At 32.1% G+C, this 24,042-nt stretch overlaps 1 protein-coding gene across 8 annotated transcripts in view; it reads left to right on the plus strand.

Annotated features, from left to right (window-relative positions):
• LOC143225138 (uncharacterized) overlaps nt 1–24,042 on the plus strand; it is a 78,042-nt gene that overhangs the window by 39,122 nt on the left and 14,878 nt on the right. For 5 of the 8 annotated variants that reach the window (XM_076454005.1, XM_076454009.1, XM_076454003.1 and 2 more), the window contains 7 exons: nt 5,213–5,376; nt 5,723–5,816; nt 6,987–7,112; nt 14,768–14,848; nt 15,558–15,621; nt 17,793–19,886; nt 23,920–24,026. In XM_076454005.1, the coding sequence (XP_076310120.1) occupies nt 5,213–5,376; nt 5,723–5,816; nt 6,987–7,112; nt 14,768–14,848; nt 15,558–15,621; nt 17,793–19,886; nt 23,920–24,026 (2,730 nt within the window). The remainder of the gene's footprint in view (nt 1–5,212; nt 5,377–5,722; nt 5,817–6,986; nt 7,113–14,767; nt 14,849–15,557; nt 15,622–17,792; nt 19,887–23,919; nt 24,027–24,042) is intronic. The other 3 variants (XM_076454006.1, XM_076454011.1, XM_076454008.1) reach the window with 2 other exon arrangements.

A 24,042-nucleotide genomic window follows, 5' to 3' on the forward strand; every position in this document is an offset into this window, starting at 1 on the left:
ATAACACTTGTGGGAACTTTGTTTAGGAGATATTGTACTATTTTTCTCTGTTTGTTATTTGTTAATTTTGCTAATATTTATCATTTATCAACTTAAAATTTGTAAAACTAACCAAAATGCTAAGTTTTGGTTATTCAACTGTATATATAAAGTCTAAAAAAATTTTGTTTGATATCCTCCACATGCAAATTTTAAAAAAGCTTAGCAATCTGGGTCCAGCAGCAACCAAGTACAAAGGTCATAGCAAGAAGAGATAATTGTTTGCTTTTCTTCTTGATTTATTGTTCTATGTTTAATAATTTATTTCTAAATAGTATTAATGTATTTACATACATATATATATATATAATGTATAATAATTGAAATGTGATTGTATATTACTAAATACTAGACCACTAAAACACAGCAAAGACTCCTATAGCTTTGACGAGCTGTCTCTTTAAGATCTTAGAAAGGATGGTTAGTGCACATCTTGTTTGGTTCCTTGAATCAAACAATTTCCTCTTGCTCACCCAGTGTGGGTTTCAATAACAGCTCTTCACCATGGACCACCTGATTCAACTTGAAATGTCAATCAGGGAAGCCTTTCTGAAGTAACGAGATCTTATTTCTGTTTTTTTCATTGAGAAATCATTTGATACTCCTCTCTACTGCTGCAGATGAACTCTATGTCGATGACTTCCACATCTCGTGCCAGTCATTGAGCATGAGGTTTATTGAGCAGCAGCTAAAGATTTTCTTCAGTTATTTACTAAAGTGGACTACAGCAAATGGTTTTACCTTTTCTCCCTCTAAAACCAGCTGCATGCACTTTTGCCACCAATAGGGTATTTACCCCAATTCCAAGTTTCCTTTTGGTGATGCTGTGGTTCTTGTGGACCCTGAGACAAAGTTCTTGTGGTATATATTTCACTGCAAGCTGATTTCAATACGTCAAGCAGCTACTCGTCAAATGTACAAGGGTACTGAACACCCTTCACATCCTCCCTTCCACTTCTTGGAGAGTGGATCAATGTTCTATGCTCAAGAACTATTGTGCCCTCATTTGGTCAAACCTGGACTATGGATCCATGGTTTATGGCTCTGTTAACACCTCAGCCTATGAAGATGTTGGACTCGTTCATCTTCTGGGTCTTTGACTGTGCACTGGGGCTTTCTGCACTTCTCCAGTCCAGAGCTTATACACAGAGTCTCATGAACCTCTTTTACACCTCTGTTGTTTGCAACTTTCTTTGCTGTATGCCTTGAAACTTTGGTCCTTACCACAACATCCCACTTGGAGTTGTGCTTTCCAATATCAGTGGGCCATGTTTTTTCAGAATAAACAGTCTACCATTGTTCCTTTTGGCCTTTGTATACAGGCACAGTTGTCTGAATTGGATCTGTTCTTGAATGATGTTGCTGTTTCCACCGGTCAGCCCATTTCACCATGGCTTATTGCTATCCTCATGTATGACATTTCTTTGAGTCATCTGTAGAAGGCAGATACTCCCAATTGAAAGTACTGCCTTCTATTTATCAAACATCTGTTGGACCATAATTCCATTCCCATTTATACTGATGGTTTGAAATCAGGTGTCTCTGTGGGCTCTGCCATGGTTTGTTGTGATTTGGTGGTTGCAGACAGGATCCTCTTTACAGTTTTCGTGTTCACTACCAAATTGTACACCATTTCTCTTATCCTGCATCACATAGAAGGTATACAGTACATGAACTGTACTATTTATGCCAGCTCACTTAGCTCTCTGCTGGTCCTGGAATCACTTCACATTAGTTGTCACCCTATTCTTGTCAATATTCAAAACCAATTTGCCCGTTTCTCATTATCATCTACTTCTATCCAGTTTTTCTGAATACAAGGCTACAATGGTATTTCCAGGGACAATCTCACTGACACTTCAGCTAAGTCTGTCTGCTCTGATGCTATCACTGCCAAGCATAATCCATATGTGGCCCTCAACCCTGTATTCAAAGCTCAGCTCTACTCCAGCTGGCACTTAACTTGAAGTGAGCAACATGATAAGAAGCTTTTCCTGATAAAACCTTCTATTAGACTTTGGTCATCTTGTTTCCGTGAAGATCAGAAAGAGGAAGTTGTCCTAGCCAGGCATACCCCCACTCACTTTTCTCACCCTTCTTTCCCTCTTCTGGTATTTTGATTAACTTGATCATGACCAATCTCAGATTAACAGGTGTATTATTAGAGGGGGCACTAGTTATAATAAGGGTAATGTCAAACTCCTATTAGTACAGGATTGATGCATGATCATTTGGGATGTTACAAGTCCTGTGGTGAACAAAAACTATGTACCAATAGAGGGTGGTACTAATCAAAAAAGCTTTTTGTGAGAGGAGGTAAGTATCTATCAGAAATAAATTTTCAGTTTAGGAACATGTGAGTTTTGAAATTTCTAGAATGATTCAGGTAGATCACACATACATGAGATTTTTTTTTTTCCACATCAGTGTGTGGAGGCATTATTTGTTTCTGACTTAGATTATTGCATATTTAGATTACTTTTCTCCAAGACTGTGGTTGGATTGCTCTTTTTTATTATTTTATTCTTCATTAATCTCTATTATTTTTTATTGTGTAACACTTTTTCCTCCATTGATTATTTAATGAGAGTAACTCCAACAAAAGAAAATTTTCTTTATGCCTCAGTATTTTGCTTTATAACTTCCTCAGGAAGTTATTGGTAGAGGTATGTTTGCTGTTAGTATTTATGAAAACAAATTACCAATGAGGCCATAAAGCAAAAAATCAAGTGATTAAGACAATTTTTATAATTAATACATAAAACTGTATTTGTGAAATGTACAACTGTCTATATTTTTCTCAATTCTATAAAAAAAAGGTTTTTTTTCACTCGAGTTGCTGTTGTAAAATAATCATTTGAGAAAATCTCACAAAATAATCCAGTTAGCATTCAAGACAATCAAGAATATGAACTTTCACTCACTTTTCTACCAGTGTTCCTACTCCTCCAAAGTATGCATAACCATACAAGCCTGTATAGTTAAATAGATATTTCTTTTCATTTATGGCTGTCACTAAGAAATTCATACCACTCATTAATTCTTTCTAAAATAGTCCTACCAAAGTAGAACTTTAAGCATCTATTGCCTCTTAGCAGATCATGGCCTAGCAGGTAACGTGTCTGAACAATGAATCTGAGTCATGGTTCTTGACCTGTTGCCATACAAATTTACCCTGTGCTTTTGAACTTGAATTTACTATAAGAATGACAGTAACATTCCACTATTTGAATAGTGATTATATCAAAAATTGGTGGTGGATACTGTTGACTAGCTACATACTTGATCACTTCAAAATTTAGGACAGTAATGTAAAGATAATTTTTGTTACTTTGCACAAAATTACAAAACAAACTCTTGCTTCTCTTTTATAAAGTAGAGGAATATTGCATGCTATGAGAATGAATATGTATGATAAAAGTTGTTTTATATTTATCAGTAGATTTCAAATACCATATGCATTACTTCATTCTCCTTTAAAATATATTTTATGTTTATAAAATCTTTAAATTTCACTGTAGTTCTGATTTGGAACATGCTCAGTTCTATCTATATCATTTATCAATTCAACTGTAAGTGCTATGTTTTGCAGTAGGACTCACCTACGCTTTCATAGAATATTTTGTCCAACATTATCTGTGTGGAACTGCTCCACAACAACTGCATGGAACAAAAGTACTTTGTTTTTTGCAATCTAAGTTGTGATTGACGAGCTGAAGACTGAATGTACATTTTGAAAGCAGTTTTTGGCACTTTCAGGAAGAGATATCTGGTTTAAAAGGGCCTAGACCTTTAATAAATCTATGTTTTTATTCAAGGCCTTTAACTTATATGCTCACCATCTGTTGCCATATTTTGGTCTCAGTTTATCTTTTAGTTCAATTTGCATTTTATTTTTCAGTTCATTATACTTTAATCTCCTATTTCACTGTGGAAGCCCTATAAGATTATTGTGAAATCTAATATCGGTTAGTTGTGTTTAACAAATCTATCTGTTTTTTTTTCTTGTGCAGCAATCCTACTGCAAGCAATCGATCCAATTAAGTATTTGAACATCTTGTTACATATTCATGTTAACAATGTAATAAATATATATGCAAAAACTGCTCGTTTGGGTTGAGAAAATATTTTACATAGAAGAGGAAACAATGTTTTGACCTTCTTCGGTCATCATCAGGTTCACAAAGAAAGAGGTAACTGACTGGAAGCTGACCACATGTTTGGAAGGGGTTGTGTAACTGAGTGTTGGATTGTAGAGGGCGGTGTTAGATGTTTGAATATATAATTTTATTATATTAATATAGGCATAAAGGCGTTCCTTTATATTGGTTTATTTTGGGTTTAAGTTGTTGTATAAGTAAGGCTTCTTTAATTTTGCATTTGTTTATGTTTGTTTCTTTATTTAGTATTTGAGTCTTTTCTATGGTTATGTTGTGTTTATTTGACTTGCAGTGTTCGAAAACGTGTGAAGTTACCTCTTTCTTTGTGAACCTGACGATGACCGAAGAAGGTCGAAACATTGTTTGCTCTTCTATGTAAAATATTTTCTCAACCCAAACGAGCCGTTTTTGCATGTATATTTCTCTACAAGTGGATTTTCTTGACATCATCTGAATGTAATAAATAAGAATTTGAAGTTGGTGATGTCTCATGAGTCATAAGTTTTTAATTTTCCAGCCACGCCTCAAAACTAACATATGTTTTCTGAGAAGAATACACAAGATTCTGGATTCATAGTTAACTCATAGTGTAGTATTTATAAAATCTGTACCTTTAGTTTACCTTGGAATGCATAGAAAAGTCTCCAGTGTAAGACATTAGCCTGTTATGGAAATCTGCATAAGAGGAAATGGTCAACATTGATGTGATTGTTCTCTAAAGCAGCTTGATCTCATGGAAATATCAATGTAAGGTCACTGTTAAGAAGCAGGGATACAGCATGATTGTAATGGAAAGTAGGATTTAGGGTGCTAGTACATTGAACCTTATCATTGGTTTTAATCAGTAGAAATGGCATGACCTTTTATATTGCAGTAAAATATCGAAAAGTAGTATTTAACTAATTTTGTTGTAATAATACACATGTATAAAAGAATTTTCTTTAAGAAGATGATTCAGATGTATTAACTTTTAACTGATCATTTGCCAAGTAATTTACATATTTTTTAACCAGCAGAACATTCACAGCTTGGAGAAAGCTCTAGAGAAGTTTGTACAACCAGAACTTTTACAAAACGATGATGCCTACAGGTGTCCAAAGTGTCGAATGAAAGTCTCAGCACAGAAAAGGTTCACAGTTCACAGGGCTCCTAATGTAGCAACTTTTCAGTTCAGACGGTAAAATATTTGACTTTCATGTATAATGATTTTATGTTTTGTGTGTATATTTGTATTTTTAATGTATTAACTGACCAATTTTTAGCATTATAGTAAAAACAATTTTTCTTTCTCTCTTTAATCAATACTTATTTATATTAAGTAAAGATATAAAACTGCCTATCAAACTATGGACAATGGTACCATTTCATAATGTTATTTTAAAGTGAAATATTGATTTTTTATATGAGAAATAAATGCTGATAATTATGCATGTAAAACAGAATTGCATCTTTTTGATAAATTAATGCTAATCAAGGTTTTGATCAGTTTGTGATAAACTTTTTAAAATGTGTTTTGTGGATAGATTTCACTACAATCAAATGTTGGGAGGTAAAATAACCAAACATGTAATTTATCCTGAAAAATTAAATCTACGGCCCTACATGTCAGATACAAAGGTAAGCTGATTTTTTTTTAATCTTCTCTTCATAGTTAATTTTGTAATTTAATAACAAAAATTGTAAAGAGACACAATATGTCCAGTGATATCTCAGATTTATAGAAATCTTAAGTCATGTGTACAGCTGTTTATGCCCAGAATTTCTGCTTTTTTCTGTTAGAGCCATTGTAAACCCTGATTAAATAAGCTGAAAAAAGTCAGATTTATTTAACCACTTTAAACAGTATTAAACCTTAAAACTTTTTATTGTTAAAAAAACAATGTGGCAGAGTAAAGATATGTTTAAAATTGTTGTTTCCAGGCACATCAGGTACTATGTGAACTTACCAGTGGACTAAGAGAAGTGTGATTAAAAATGTCTGATACTCAGTTTAATGTCTAATTCTGTAACATCATATTTTTGATACAGGCTATTTTTGTGCCAACCTTGCAAGACGAGAATGTATTTGTTTCGCATTCAAAATGCTTAAATGTTTTAACAACACTGTACTCATACACTTTGTTTGTACTTCTGTTAAAATGCAAAGTTTTTTCAATCACTAACTTTAGATATACATGTAAGTTTATTGTTTAGTGCACAGATTCAAACTCAGTATAATTTGTAAGAATCATATGTAGTGGATGACATGTAACTAAATCATTCTACTTTACATGAAAAGTTTGTTAAAAGGTAAAGTAAATGTTAAATGTTTCTCGAGAATTTTAGAATAAATTTGCATTGTAAAATGTTAATTATTTTTAGATTATAAAACTCTAGGATACACCATATTATGTTTGTGTGTCTGAAAAGCAGCAGTTTTCCATCAGAATAAATACACTTGAGAATATTATTTTTTACATTGCTTTTAAGATGTAACATTTGGCTTTAATTTATTCTACATGTACTTTGTATACTTAGTTATTTAATTAAGAATCACATTCCTACACTTATGTATATGAAAATGCTCTATTTAGCTCATATTTATTTTCATAACATCAAAAAATTTATGCTTTTATACTGAATCATTACACCTTTAAGTTTAATATTAAGTGTTGCATATCATAATCAGGAGATTGTAATTTACAAAATTACATGTCTGTATACTTTTACACAAAATACTTTTGATGATAGTCATACACAGTGAAAGAACACTGCTACTTAAAATTTAAAGAACTTTCTTATTTTCAGGGAGCTCCTTTAATCTATAGGCTGAATGCTGTTCTAGTACATATGGGAAGTAGCTGCAACTCTGGACATTACTTTTGTTATGTACGAAACTCTAATGGATTGTGGTACATCATGGATGATGCACGAGTAAACAGTTTTATATTATATTATTAATTAAAAAAACCTGCTAGTTATCAGAAAGTTTTATATATATATATATGTGTGTGTGTGTGTGTGTTTAACTTTATATGATTGCAAGTTTTAAACACTAGTAATCTAAGAAACTTAAAATTTTTGATAGTCACAAGCCATTAAAGAAAACTTATTAAAAGAAACCTAATAAATATGTCTTGATTTAATTGGACTGTACACTATTCTTGACATGTACACAAAAATTTTGTTCACACCTCATGAAAGTGATTTGATACTAATGCAGTGATTTTTCACTATGGATCCAGACTGTAGTGCCCAAAGTGACATATTTAACTATTTCATGAAAGTTGAAAAATATGCACAACTGTATATGTTTATAGGGGTAATAACAAGACAACATTAAGCTCCAGGATAAAATGCAAGACCATTCCATCTCAAAGCCTTAAAAGCTAAAGGTATTGTTACAAAAGAGTATTCAAAAATGCATTCCATTCTGAATATCTTTCCTGGTACTGTTAACACTACAATCAAAGATCTAAAGTTGATGAAGATTCATAAACCAGACATTGACAACCTTCCAGCCATTTTTCATTGCAACTGGTTATTTTCATATGAAAGATGAGCAAAAAACTGCAATTATAGCTATCTCATTTGACCACATACCTCCAAAGTTTATCAATGCAACACCAATTGAATTTAGTGCTTTCAGTCATCTTAAACATGTTCTTTAACATCAAAGGAAAATTTGTGGAATGTTGGTTAAGATGTATAATCCAGATACTGACATTGCTGCTCTTCCTAGAGGCTTATGACTATGAAATTTGCAATGTTGGAATACTCATCTTCATACAGAGAATAGTCCACACATTTTGCCAAAGCATTTTGCAAGCCTTCTAAAAATCCAGTTTAATTTTACATAAACCACATGAACTTATACTACCACACATTGATTTGTATGGTTTATTTTTTAAGTTAAGTGGTTTTGACTATTGGAAAAAAACCTCAAGATCCTCTTGATTGTAACTCTGTGCTATATATGGAACAATCCCATTACTTATTTTTACGTGATTAAAGCTTCCTCCATTTTTAATGTTTATCCATATTTTCTACACCAAAAAACATTCTTCTTTGCTTTTGCTTTTTTTAGATATATATATATATATATTTGTATATATAACAGAACTCTGTGAACACTTTTGTTTAAAACTTTCTACATAAATAACATTTTGAGCTCCTTGTAAACCACTATTCTATCCAAACTGTATGCAGAAGTATAATGGTATATCTGTACATGTATGAGGATAGTTTTGAGACTAACTGTTAGAAAATTATAAACTTGAGACATTTTTAGCTGCACAGAGCTTTGTGGCTACTGTAACTATTTGAAAATGATAAAATTGATTCATATTTAACTGCATGAAAATTTGAGGCTACCGTAACTACTGGAATATTTTAAGATTAATACATTTTTTTTGAGATGGAAAAAATTACAGATATATTTACTTTATAGTTTATCAAATTACTGTAAGTTTCAGATATACTGTTTTGTTTAACTGATTGAAGAATTTGTCATGCCTTTCTTTACTTACAAAACACATTTACAGAGATTCCAACTATTTCAAATGAATAGCGTAATGATTGTAGACAGAGCCCTTTCACAGTTTTAGTCCTTTTAGATTTGCCAGAAACAAGATAATCTGGTGAAAGAGGCCTCTTTTTTCCATCTTGTGAACGATCGCATTGGTGTTTCTATGCTGCTTAGAAAAGGAGAAATACCCATCTACACAAGCACTGATTGGCTGACAGGCACTGATGACGTAACTATGGATTTCCCCACATACCCAGTATGAAGAAGCACCACACTCAAACTATTGGTAGACATCGGAGATACAAGTGTTTTTTATTATTTCAAGCACAAACATGATTATTGCAAGTAACCATTTGGACTATGTCTTTTATTTATTATCAAAATTTATTTGTATCTCACTAGAAATTTTCTTTTTACCCCTTTCAAGCCCTGGGGGAACAACTTATCACTTTATTGTATTGGCCTATATAATATATAATAATTTGGGAGTTGCTACAAGTCGTAATGTATACACCAAAATCGTAATAATTATGCTTAAATCGTAATGGTTGGCATCTCTGCATTTACCTTTACTCACACTTTAGCTTTATCCTAACACGTTTCTCTTCTCTGCTCATCTAAGCATTAATATGAATTATACCTTATTTCCTCCAGACTTGTATCTCACTGTATTACCCATAGCTATTTTAATCTTGTGACTTTCTTTACCTATATAAATGCACCATCTGTACCAGATCCATACATAAGCTCCCCATTATTAATTCTCATTCACTTTTTTCAACAACAGAAATTATGATGGTGGTTTTATGTCATTATTGTGGGTTTCTATTCAGCATTATTGCTATATTTTTGATATATTTTGGTTTCTTTTTTACCTGTTCTAATGGTTTAATATTTATTGTTTACTTTCTGTATTTTAATTTTTAAAAATTTGGAGTCCTTTTTTGAATAAGAATACACATGTTCATGTTTCAGATACGGAGTTGCCTGATGCTCCTCCCTTACTACTTAAAGTGTTTGACATGACTGAGACATTGCAGGTGGGGCCACTTTCCGCAAAAGACAATACAGTTACTTATATGCAGAGAAACAGATTCTTACCTGCAGTTTTTTCTGCTGTTGGCTCTAAAGCTACATTTGCAGGGGTTCAGGGGCATATTGGTGAATATTTAGCCCTATATTCTTTGTACCTTCTATTGCTCAGACAGCTAATCACAAGCGTCAGACATACTTTCCACCTCCTCTTCTTGTTTTGCAATTAGTACATCAGGTTTGCAATATTTTGAATATTTCTCTTGTAGCTTATGAAAATTTGCTTTCATGAATGGGGGAAAAATCATTCATCTGATATTGGTAAAAACACTTAGAAAAACAACCTTTACATGCCAGATGTATGTAAATTTTTATGACTGACGTTTTGTCTTTTCAGTTTCTTCAGGATTAGTATACACAATGAAACTACAAAGCAAAACTTTAGTTAAAATAATAAGAAAGACATTCATCTGGTTACATTGTCCTTCCACCTTCACCAGATATTGCTGTGCATGCAAGGAGATTTACTGATCATTTGAGAGACACTTTTGCCATGCCTTATCAATTTGAGGCACTTGAAAGAGAATTCCAAAGAATTCAAAGGCCTTTGGACAGAAGAAGAAAAACCTTCATTCCTATCACTGGATTAGAACATTTAGCAGTTCAATAAGCTATGAAATGGGGTTCTCAATTTATTGCTAGGGAAGGTGGCAATGCTTTACTCAGTTGTCTTATATTTTTCAAAGGAAGGAGGCATTCAATTCAGATCTCTTTAATTTTAAACATCAGATAATTCTCCTTGCTTTTTGTATTCAAGGGATACTGAATTTAGTGCTAAGGCTAACCAGACTAACTTATCTCTTCCCATGGTATGAAAGCTTCATCCTCAAATTTTTCATTGGATCTGTTCTCATCTCAGAACATCTGAGATCAAATCTTTTGTCACACATTGGAATGCTCAGCTCCCATTTTTCTGGTCTCTTGGACCTCATCTTTTGACTTTGGGCAAAGATTATCTCAAACTCGGTTAAGTGGGTCTTCATCTTTATCCATTTCCTCTGATTCATCCGTTATCTAAGGTTCTTGCACTGATTTGTTCCACATCAAGTTGATTTCCTCTGGTGGTACCAATTTGGCAAAGTCAACCTTGATTTCCACTTTGCCAGTGTCTTCAGAAGTTTTAACCTCTTTCCTTCCATTCTGGCCATATCTCTTACACCAGCCTCATTCTGATGTTTTTCACCTGGCCATCAATCTTCTCTGACTTCACACCTGGCTTTTATACACTCCCCACCCTATTACATCAGGAACTGACTTTTCAAGTGGAATCCTTATTAATATAGTCTATGCAACATTCTTCCTTGGAAGTTTATCAATAGAAATGATCTACTTAAATCGGTGGTTTCTCAGACATGGGTTTTAACCCTTTTTGTCACATTTTGCTGCATGTCTTTCATTTTCAACACAGATTTAGTGCCAACATCTATTGCCCCATATAAGGTTGTTTTATATGCTACCTTTTGTTTTCTAAGAAAAGAAAAGTGTTTGAGTCTCCAATTTTATGATTAATTTGGAAATCTTTTCAAGTTATTCATCATTGTATCCCTTTCCATTTTCCTAATTGTAATATCACAGTGGTTTTCATTCTTTATCTTGTTCTCCTTTTGAACTTTTAGGGTCATGGCATTTTGGGGATCATGCCACCATTTGTTTATATATGGGATCCTACTCACACATGTGATTTATTCTGTCACTTTGAAAGTTGGGCTTTCATTGGAAGAGCATAGACTACTTTGGGTCTCATCTGAGCAAGTTCAATATAACTCACAGTCCCAAGCAGCTCCCCTTGGTGTAGATTCCTGTACGTGGTGAGGGGGGACTTCCAAGGAAAGGTTCTGTTCTTTCAACTTACCTCCTTTGGGATCTAAACATCCAGAGGATCCTGGTGGTTGAGGGGTCGAACCCTAACACACCACTTTGGTCTTGAATTCTTGTAGACGGGCAGCCTTGGGGTGGCTTTCCCTTGGATCAGTCGACTAGTCCACTTGGGCTAGGATCAATCAAGTACCAGTTTTGGATGTTCTCAACAGGTGTTGTGGACACTATCTGATGCTGGTGTTTGGATATAGTGCTCACAAAACCCTGGAGTTGCTGCAGAGTCTTTGTTTGACATTGTAGTGGGTCCCCTCATAGGGCTCCATGGTAGGTGGGGTCAGTGGGCACCAAAATTTTCTTTTTTTATTATGGATCCTCCAAATAAAACCTTAAATAAAATAGTGAAAAAACAGTCTATAGGTAAATGACCACATCTTGAAGGTTCTGAGCAGCAATCTTCAACATCTCTAACACTTGTTGTACCTCATTTTCTTACCCTACATTCTCTTTCAGACAAACTTTTAGGGCAAATGTCTCCCTTTTTTCATTCAAAAGGGACCAGAAGGACTTGCTGGCTCTCCAAATTTAGTGAAGAAGCTTCAATCTGGTGACATATTGATGGAACCATCCACGTCTCAACACAGTGAACTCCTCTTGCATTCAAAGACAATTGGGAATATACCTATTGAGGTTACACCTCATGCTACTTTAAATTATAGTTTTCTGCTTGGATGGGTGTACCTACTATCTCTGTAGTTATTCTCTGTGTCTCAACTGGATTGTGACAGAAGTGGCTTCATTTATACTGCATTATTCTATTCCTTTTCAAGGACCCTCTTGTCATTGCCATTTGGATCCCATTCAATGGCAAGTGTTGCCTGGTCAGGTATGCTTCTTCTAAATCTGCACTAGCTACTAGTTGACAAATAAGAAGAATTCTTGGAAACAATGATCTCTGTTGAGATGGGGTATTCTATAAGAACACCTTGGTATTTTCCAGGTGCTAAAAAGTTATTCAATACCATATATACAATATAAAGTACTGTACCATCTCTCATGGTAGACACATAAAACTATTTTGGTCATACCTGCTGACCCATGGATTGAATAAAACAGGGTTGGTTTGCATTTCAAAATAGAGAACATGGTTCACTTAATGCACCATCTCAGAAGCATCTTTCTTTAGAACTCCCCAGTTCTTCCCATATTTTTTCATGACAAAACATGAGACTGCTAATAACTCTTAGTTTTCAGTTATTGCAATGATGTACAGAGGTTTGTTCCTCATATGTGATGTCTGAACACCTTATTACATTCAAAGAGAAGAGGACAATGACAGATACCCTCTGAACTGTAATTTTAAATGGTTTCCCAGATGTCTGGTGGGAGCAAAACCAGCCTATTTAGCAGCCTCCTCATAGTTCTAGTACAGCGATAACACTTTGTTATCCAGTTGTGGTGAGCATGGCTTTACGTTTTGGTCATTATATTACTTTGTGTTCATAGAACAGGGGTCCTTCACTCCTCATAATTCTGCATGTGGAGCATTAAGTCCTTGAGCCATTGATTGAATTTCATTTGTTCCTTATTCTCCTGATAATTCCATGGTCAGGGATGTTGAAATACCTTTCAGATTGGGAAGTTAGAATTTAAGTTCAATAAACCCAGGCCAGTTGATCTCTTTCCTACAGGTTGAGTGAAGGGTGAATGTTCTCCCAATTCCAATTTTGATTTTTTTGCATTTGGTTCTTCTTTGAGTTGTGCAAAAAGCTTGTCCACTTTGGTGTTGCTTGTCTTTTCTTTTCTTTGTAATTCTTATGGCTCACATGCAGCATTCTGTAACTTTCAGGTTGGGCTCCTGGTCCTATAATTCCAAGTTCAATTTGTTGTATTTTGTGCTTCTTCAGGTTGGTATGAAGTTTGTGAACTTTTGTGTTGCTTGTCTTCTCTTCATAAATCAGTTGGCTTGATGTAAAAGATTCTGTAGCTTTCTGATTGGGTTCCTTTAATATCATATTACTATAATATAATTATATCATACTCTATTCCATATGTCATAACTACTACACCTTGGATATACCTTGAGTCCACGGCCCTATAATTCCAACAAAATATGGGACTTCATCTGCGTAGCTTTCTGGATGACTCTTCTGAGCACTTACAATATTTTTAGACCAGACATGCCTGGTAATGTAGTAGTAGGAATCCAATTTAGAACAGATATCCCTCCTTGCTAGTTTCTTTTTACAATGTTATGTTTTTAACACTGTAACCAGTTGGCCTTTATCACACGTATTATTTCTCATTATCCAGGCTAAGAGCACACCTGTTTCAAAAGTAGCATGAACTCCACTAGCATACTATACTATATATCAGTTTACACACCTGTTTTCTGCATACAATTTGTCCTCACTGGCTACTCCACTTTATTAGTGTGAGATTCTAAGTAAAGTATGACCAGAGATATTTTGGAAATTTATATTTTCCTATACTAAAAATGTATTTCCAATAATGCTTATCTCCTGTCACACCATCCCACCCTTTCTCCCCATGAAATAGGTGATATAGAAAACTATAATTTAAAGTAGCATGAGGTGTAACCTCAATAGGTATATTCCCAATTGTCTTTGAATGCAAGAGGAGTTCACTGTGTTGAGATGTGGATGTTTCCACCTTAACTTGGTGGAGGTAGTCACAAAATTAAAATTGCTATGGGTGATATAGAGGGGTTTAAAAACTGGAGTAAGTGAATTATTATTTGTACCAATGCTTATAAGGGCAGAGAAGAAAACTTTTATCAGAATAAAGCTAAAGCGTGAATGGAAGTTAGTATTGTTGGAAATTCTTTTTCAGCATAGGAAAGTGTAAACTTTCATATGTCTCACATTAAGTTTCTGCATTTTACAATGTTTCAGTGACCAAAGATAGTTTCTTTTTATTCTGTAATTTCTAGCAAACCCACTTCTTAGATTTCACATTTTGAGACCAATTTTTGTGTGTTTTATCATTGGTATTTCAACTGTACTAGGATTAGCTCTGTTGTAACTCTTAATTACAATATAGCCTTTATTTGATCTGAGAGTAAGCATTTGACTTTGGAATAAATTGTTGGTTTTAAAACTAAAGGTATTACTTTTTTAAATATTTTACCCAGGTACAACAGGTTAGTTTGAATCAGGTTTTGAGTCAACAAGCATATGTGTTGTTTTATATAAAAACATCAAGGGAAAACAAGGTATGAATATCTTATATATTAACGTATACACTATTTTGAATTAACTTTTTGGTTGGTGCAATTTACCTTTGATTTTGTTAAAGAACATACTCTATTTTGTTGCAAACCCCATATGTAATTAAAAACCTCTTTCTACATTGTATTAATATATAATCTTCAGCAACATTAGTAATAGATACACTGTTAGTGAAAATTATTTTTTTAGAGATGTTGTATATTCTGTTTCTAAGGTTATCCTTTCACAATTAAACAGTTATCAAGAACTTAAGATCAGTGTAATGTACCTATGTACATTAAAACATCATAATAATTTAAAAAGTACTAAGTTAATGAAGACAACTTTGGATTACATACTGATGAGAAGCATTTTTTCTCTTATGTCAATACACCATAGAATTTCTGGTGAGAATTCTGGGTACCATTGCTCTCACTGTTGTTTTTAGCCACAATTTAGTTACCATGTAGTTAATCTCAAACCAATGTACTAATTAAATAGTGAAAAATAATTTGATATATGTAGCTTTAATAAAAATGTATTTTGAACATGATAACCAATCAGATTATCAAAAATATAAAAAGAATGAATGAAATAAGTTATCATATTAACTACTGTGTTTGAATAGTGTATTTTGCTATGCTATGTAATCAACATTTGAAGACTGTGATAACTTGTTTTTCCACTGTGTAATGATAAATATTTTTCTTTCAGAAGCCATATTCAGCTTGTCTATTGAATCACAGTTTATTAAGAACTGTAAAGCATTCCACACGTGGTAAGTTGTTAAAGTTCAAGATCTTTAAGTTCATGACAGCACAGTCTCTTTGTAGTTTTTGTTTTCATTTATCAATTTTTTCTGATTTTTTTTATAGTAATCAAAACTTATCAGATAATTTCACTCTGAAGAAAAATAAAGATTTTCCATTCCATAAATATATTTCAGTTGAAATGTATTAGCAAATTAAAATAAAGATCTAGTTTATTGTGCAGTTATGCAGTGCAAGTAGGATGTGTTATAAAAGATGAATTTAGTGTCTGTAAGTCCAAGAGTGGTCCAGTGTTTAGTTTACCAATTATAGATATTTAGGTCTATTATTCATATTCTGTTACCACCAAAGAAAATAATTTGTTTTTCTTTTTTGTTGTTATTTTTAATTATTTAGTCAGAGAAGTGAAATCCAATAATTAGCAATTGGTAATGTTGACTAGCTACCTATCCTCTAGTCTAGTCTTACCATTTAATGATTAAGCATGGTTTGTGCTAATACACCTCAAGTAGCTTTCCATAAATATTTGAAAGCAAGTTATGTTAATAGTTGTCTTTCATACTAGAACATTATATATTACAGGGGTAAATAAAAATGTAAGTGGTTTTACAGATTACTTTTCTATTGCAGGAAGTGTTGTTAGAAATAATGAATGTGATGTTTTACATTTCAAACCAATGATTCTACTCAATTTTTTTTCTGATAAAACACTCATGTTATACTTGCATAATACACTATGAGTAGGCTTTAATGTAAATGGTGTTTGTCTTTCAGGAGTTAACATTGATTTTTATATTAAAGATGATATTGCATTACTATTGTGCATTTTGACAATGCAGCTAAACCTCTTTATTTCAAATATGTGTAATTTTACACAGTCAGAATTTTATTCTGTAGTTGACTGTGTCCAGACTTTACATCTGTCCCTAAAATACACAAATTCCTATTATGTTGTGTTCACAAAGTATTGAAAGTTTTATACTTTATACATTTTTCAGGTTTATTTACTAAATATTTTAAAATAATTTAATAATTATTTAGAACTTTTCAGGTAGTTTTAAGTGGAAAAATAAGAAAAATATTAAAGACATATGCACAGTTATGTGTGTTGGTTATTCTGTAAGAGATGTTCATATTATGTTTGAAGTCTATTTAATAGCTAAATGTTCTTTCTTACTCATGCATTAAATCATTATTTACATCTAAATAATGACGAAAGTTTATGGTAATGATCATAGTCCACAAATTGTTTGTTTCTATGATTATTGATTATTTCTGGTGATAAAATAAATACATTTTGAAACATTCAGTCAGTTCATAAACATGTGTATTTTTATTAATCACTTTTTTATCTTAGTGTTGAAGACTTTATAACATGAAAGTGAATTATACTTACATTTTCTTAAAACTCCTGAAAGTGTATCCCTTACCTTTTCCTCAATGCTGTACTTCTCTTTCTCATTGCATTTTAACACTTTGATAGTAATATTATTAGAAACCTTTATACTCTAAAACATGTGCTTGAGTTGTAATCGTAATTCATAAGAGATCTATTCCTGACTTTATAATCAAGTTGCCTGAGCTTTGGTTCATTTTTTATAACAAAATTATAGAAACACAAATTGCAATTACATTACAGACTATAATTATAAAATGGCATTTTTGAAAGAAGTGTGATGTTTTTTCGTTACTCCTGTACTTTTAAACATTTGCATTTGTAAAACTTGAGGGCTAATTTCAGAATTTAACTTGTGTGAAAAATTACTTCAGAATTTATTGCGTCATGTAATGTAAATTACCTTTATGAAATGTAAAACTAAAGTCTAGATTTATGTATGTCACTAAAGTAGCTCTTAACTAGTTTATTAAATTGTGAACAATAAATTTCACTTGCTGGTTTCAAATGTCAATTGTTTTAGTAGGGAACCACAATGTAATATTATTCAAATACACATATACTAAGTGAAAGAGTTTTGTGTGTAAAGGCAGAATTTTGAAAAATTTGCAATTTAAAATAGTACTATCAAACATCTTTTAGAACTGTGAGGATGAGGCACCTCGTGGTTGTTTTACATTGTTAAAGATAGAGAATAGGGTCAACTTAAATTTATATTTGTGTACAATAAATCTTTTGTTCTGTCAATTCATCACTATGACAGATTTTTTTTCTTGCATACAGATAAGTGTACTCACCAGTTACCTCGTAACTGTTCATCAAAATCATCCTGTCCTGTAAAACAGCTTAGTGGACCCACTGTGATTGACACTTCATTGACTACTACTGCTGTAAATGGTATTATAAATGGAACAACCTATACCAAAGAACCATTATCCTTAACCCCACAACAGAAGAAAGAAACATATACATTTGGTAGCAAAAACCTGCATATCAGAAAGGATAAGAATCCAGGGGTATCAGATAGCAAATTTATTTCTAAAAATATAACTGAATTAGGGACTCATGCTGAAAACTCTTCTCACTCCTGTGATAATGAGAAAAGTTATGTAAATGGAAATAAACAAACAAACACTCACAGCACCTCTTTAAACTTTCCATCCAGATGTATTTCTAGTATTGAAAAAACACAGACTCTTCATGAAGAGAAACTTCCTATAGAAAAAGAATCAGATAATGATGTGGTAAACTTCAATCAAAATAACATTGAGTCAGAGATTTTGATACATAAACCAGATTACCTTTGCACAAAGTCTTCCATTAGTGTGAAAGCTACATCATTTTGTCATGTATCAGATGGTAGCCTTTATTCACCACTAGTGAGCTCTGGTTCAAGCACAAACATAAATGTTACAGATCAGCAGGAATTTTTACTCAAGTCAAAAGGAAATAGAGTAGTTTCTGTCTGGAAAGATACCTTAAATGAATTGGAAACCTTAGCTGAAAAACCAGTTATTAATAACTGTCTAACAGAAAAAGGAAAACATGACAGTGGTCAGTCATCAGTGAATGACCTGCCATGTGAAAATAAGGACAATGTGATATTTCATCACCAAACAGCTGAATCAAAGTATCCAAGGGAATTATATGCTATATTCTCTGGTAGTGGTAGCAAGCAGAAACTTGGGTCAAGTGTTCCTACACAATCTGTGCCATTTTCTGTAAAGGATGTGAAAACCCTGACTCAACACAACAATGAAAAAAGTAAAGATTTGTGTTTGAGGTCATTAACTCAGGATTTTAATGACCAACAACAGCATAAGGAGAAAGATAAAACTGGGGAACTTGAAAGTGGGTGTAATACAAAACCCGAATTTAAAGTTAAATGTGAACTTGATCATAGTTCCACTAATAAATATTATGAAATTGACTTTCCAACATGTAGTAAAAGTGATACTCACTTATTGCCTAAGAAGTACAACAACATGTGCTGCTTGGAATCAGAATATATATGTGGGAATCAGCAGGAAGTTGACAAAAAACAAACAAATAAATTAAACTACATGTTCACTGAACAGAATGAACAAAGTAGTGAGAATAACAACTTCACCTGTTTACATAGAGAACAAAAACTCAAGACAAGTAGCAATGTTGATCTTTCTCAAACAGAAAGAAATTTACAAAGTGAAAGTAAATTCAGTCAATTGCCATTAACTGAAACATCTGAAAGACAAATGAAGTTAAACAGTAATCAGAATTTTCCAAAACAATCAAGCATCTACGATCATGAATCCACTGAACCTAACCAGAGTCAAGAAAAGACTGGTGTAGAATACAAAATGAATTATACCTTTTTGGGCAAAAACCAACAGAATTATTGTAATGTGCATAAAGAATACCTCAAACAAGACAATGGTAAAAGTGATGCTACAACTAGTATTAAAACAATTCAAAGAAGTAACGAGACAAACCAGTCTCAAGCAGGTTCTAACAAGAGTAATGATAGAGCTAAGATTGAAACAGCTAATAGAAGTGAATGTGGTTACAACAGGATACAGTCTAGAGCTGATTCTAGTGATAATGAAAGTAATACATGTAATAAGACATCTGAAAATAATGAAAGAAGAGAATCTAAAGCACACACTTATGACAATGAAGGCATTGAAATAAGTCACAGCAACACCAGGAAAAAACAATCAAAGGAAGATTCTGGGGACACTGCTACTTGTAGCAACAAAATTCGTGAAAGATTTAAACATAAACAAGGAAATGTTAAGCACTTTAAAATAAAATCGAGTGACATTAAGGCTGGTGATAGTTATGAAGAAACTTTAGAAAGAGAAAAGAAAGAAACCATACAGTCTAATAACCAGAATGGTAAGTATACAACTGAAATTTATTTAAAGAATTAATAGAATGTTAGGATTATTGATATTATTCTCATGTTCTGAGGAGTTAAATTCATGAAAGTACCTAATTTGATGAAGTTAGGTTTCAACTACTGTTTAAACTGGTTTATATTTCAATCAAAACTAAATATTGATAAAATTTAAGGTTGTAGTGACTGGATATCATTGGTGCCATGTTACTAGTGTATACAACCACTTAAGTTTATTAATAATTAGTTTATTTGCAGTGTCTTGATACTAGTTATTAATTAATTTTTATTCTATGTTTCTGTCTGTAATCTGGTGTTATTTTCAGAGAAATTCTAATAAGTTGTAAGGTAACAGGTAGCAGTTATTTGACCATGGATCTTCTTCGTCAGGGTCTTTCTGTTAGGATTTTAACCCTCTGCATGAGGATCCTTTACAATGCATGTCACAAAGTATTTAGTGACTTACATTCAAAACTTAACTAAACTACTTTCTGTTTATATTATACCAATTAGTATACCATAAACTCATAGCTAATAATCCATATTTTAATAGTATACATGTTTTATGTTCCTAACTGTACAAGACAATATTAAAAAATTCTGAATTTTGTCTAATTTGATAAATGTGATTTTTTTTATATAGACATCCTCCTTCTCTAATTTATTCCCCCACCTCTTTAATAAGTACAAATTTTGACATAAATTACTCATTATAAAACACTCATTACTCAAACAAGGCATAATTTTCAAAGCTTTTAATCTTGTTTGGTTACAAAGCCACCAGAAAGAAAATCAGACCATCTTATTACACCCACCTGCCATATCTTTTCTTTCAAGGTTTGATGATAGTTCTCTCTTACCATTAATTGTATATTATTTAAAATGAATAGAAAGCCAAGGTTTTCAGCTATCAAATGAAATATTATATTTTACTGTTTCCTGAACAGAGAACTATCAATTTCTCTTTTAGAACAAGCTTTGTTCCCACAAGAAAGATGACTAGCTTAGATGAATTTCCATCAGCATTTGTTGCATAGTTAGAAAGCCAAAAAATTGTGGTAACACTGGGGCATTGTTCACTTTCTGCATATTATTATTCTACATTCTTGCTTTATTTGGTTAAATAGAAATTTTGTAGGGCATTAGAAAAGAAGGGTTATCTGTCTTTGATAGTCGAAAGCAAAAAAATAAGTTCAAGGAAACACTTTATTTCTTGTTTTTCATATGTATTCCTAATATGTTATTAAAAAGTAACTAAAATGTAAAAACACAGATCTCTTTATGTTAGTTAAGATTATAATAGGTAAAATAAATAATAATATAGTAATTATTTTCATGAGACATGCATGTAAACATCTCAGAGTTGCTTGTGGATAATGTAATTCAACAACATAATATGATCCCCACGTTATGCCAAGTGATTTACAACTTATAATGGCACAAGTAGTAGTTAGATGGACACAATTCAAAGAGCAATAAAATATAAGTATAAATACATATTTACTGTTATGGGTTTAAAGCTACTTAGGATAAACAAATGTAGTTTCATATTACAATTTGAAATCATTCTGAAAAGAAAAGAAAAAAGGATAATTTATATTTATTTATTTATTTTTCATGGTTATAAGATTAGTCAACCTTGAATATAGTTAGAGTTGAGAAAATAACAGATAAAATGTAACATTTTAATGAAAACAAACATTTGAACTGTAGTTTGGAAGTTTTCAAAATTATATAAATGAAATTTGAGATTTTTGAGATGAAGAAAAAGATTTTTAATTTGTACATGAAAATCACCTTGCACTTGGAGTAGTCAAAAAGTACATGATATGTTCACAAGAAATTAATTTTTAGTTAGTTCAAAAATACTTAAATAAAAATTCTGATTTTTTTTTGTATGTAAAAGACTTGTAATGTTTACTGAAAGCCTACTAAATTTTTTGAAGATACACATACTGTATTAAAATTTATCAGTATCTAAATTATAACTACTTTAATTGAGTACAAAGTGGTCATGTTGTCAGCAATTCAATCAAATCCATGTAGAGAAAGTTAAGCAACAAACTATTTGAATGGTTTGAAGAGGGGTACCTGGGTTTTGCAGACTTCTTTACTGGGATACTCGTATGTTTTTAGTTAGACAAATTTATGAAATTTCTTTAATATTTTTTCATATAAAGGTTCATATCCCTTTCTTTCAGAATCATTTAGTTTTTTTTGCATGACTTTTTTTGTTATTGTGTTATTTCAAAAAGATTGGTATTAGAGACTCTTTTGTGTCTATAATGCTTCTGAATTATTACTCTTTTGTTGGTCTCCCATGGATTGGAGCCAGCATTCATAAGGGATATTTGTATGTGGTGTTTATGGTCTCTGATAGGGCTTAAGGTAGTTTGATGTATACTAATTGTGTTTTGTCTTCAGAATACTGTTCTGACATTATACTCTTTGTATATCCCTTGTATGTTTTTAGAGAGATATAACCTAAGGAAATATAGCTTTGCATTCAGTTTTTTTCTTGCATAATTTTCGTGTCATAGATATCTACTGTCAAGCAGGATTATTGTTTACGGTTTTTATTTATTGCAAGTCATATTCATTCTATACTTTAGACAGTGTTTGAAGTCTGTCGTTATGGTGTTGGATTAGTTTGATCAGGGTATTACCAGTACTTACGGTCTTCCTGTGTCATATATGAGCTATGTTTGTTGTTAGACATCACATATAGGAATAAGAATTTGTTATATTCTATTTTTGTGATGAATTGTATCATTAAATGCTGTCTAATAAGGTGGTTCATGAAATTTAGAATTTTGTCTAGATTTTGTAATTCATAAAAAAAATTATAACAAAAATACAAGAAATCATAAATTTTAATATCCACTATGATGCATTTATAACAGAAAAACTGCCATAGACACAAAACTATAACAATTCTGACAGCATGTAAAAATAATACCACTATAATCATGAACAAACAAGAATATACCTTGAAGCTCCAAACTCTAGTTGATGAAGGCCATTACAGAATCAAGTCTAACCTAACAACTCATATAATACAAAAAAGAACATAAAATGGAAACAATGAGAAAACAACTAACAGTACAACAAGAGTACCATCACGTATATCTATGGTTTGTAAGATTTATGAACAAGGGTATCCTTTCTACCTCATAGTCAACACCTCTTAACTAGATACCTGATAGATATCACCATTAACTGGTGAAACATCCTCAACATGCTATTAATTCAATCTACTTTATAGAAATTATAAGAACAACAACAATAACCTCACATAAACAAATTTATAAACTCTTTATATATGCAGCTCAAAGGGTAATACATTTGTTTTTATTGCAATCTTTGTTCCGTAGAGGCATTATACTAAGAAAGCCAATCCAATTACTCATTGGTAAAGACTGTCTCAAGAGTTGGTGATGGGTTCTGTTGGCTTGTTTACCTTCTTTGTATGCAGATAATCTCATATGACACTAGATAAATGTTTATGAAATGTGTACATTTCTCAGTGTGATTATAATAAAGTAAACAAACATAATGAATAGTATTTATTGTCAAATATAGTGATATTATATTTAGTTCAAGGCAACAGTTAGTTTCTTGTCATGAAACAAAACATTAAAATATAACTGCTTAGACTGAAATTTTTAGTAACTGTTGTAACAGTATCATCAAAATAAATGAACACCTGTCACATTGTACAGGTTGGTATGTGTTAGTTACTTAATAAATACTTATCATGGACAATGAGATGTTAATGTCTATTCCACCACATTAACTTATTTTTCACATCAGTGAGAATGTAAAATTTTTGTTCAGTAATATAGGCATATGAAAAAGAATGAAGTTAATATATATTATCAAATATCTAAACACATATTTTGGTAATGCCATTTTGCTCCACAATAAGAACTTGTATATACTGTTTATGTTAAACTGTTCACACAAGATAATATTTAAGTACCAATACAGTACTATAAAGGGTAATAAATTGATTGATTCTTTATATCTTAGTGAATCATTTGGAGAAGAACCCGAGTCAACTTGGCCAAATCATTTCTGAAGGTGCTAGATACAAGCAGCAGGAGTTACAGAATGATGAAAGATGTGAGAAGGGAAAGGTGTGTATGTTGTGCA

The sequence above is a fragment of the Tachypleus tridentatus genome, chromosome 9 (genome assembly GCF_004210375.1).
Source record: "Tachypleus tridentatus isolate NWPU-2018 chromosome 9, ASM421037v1, whole genome shotgun sequence".
Taxonomy (NCBI): Eukaryota; Metazoa; Arthropoda; class Merostomata; order Xiphosura; family Limulidae; genus Tachypleus; species Tachypleus tridentatus.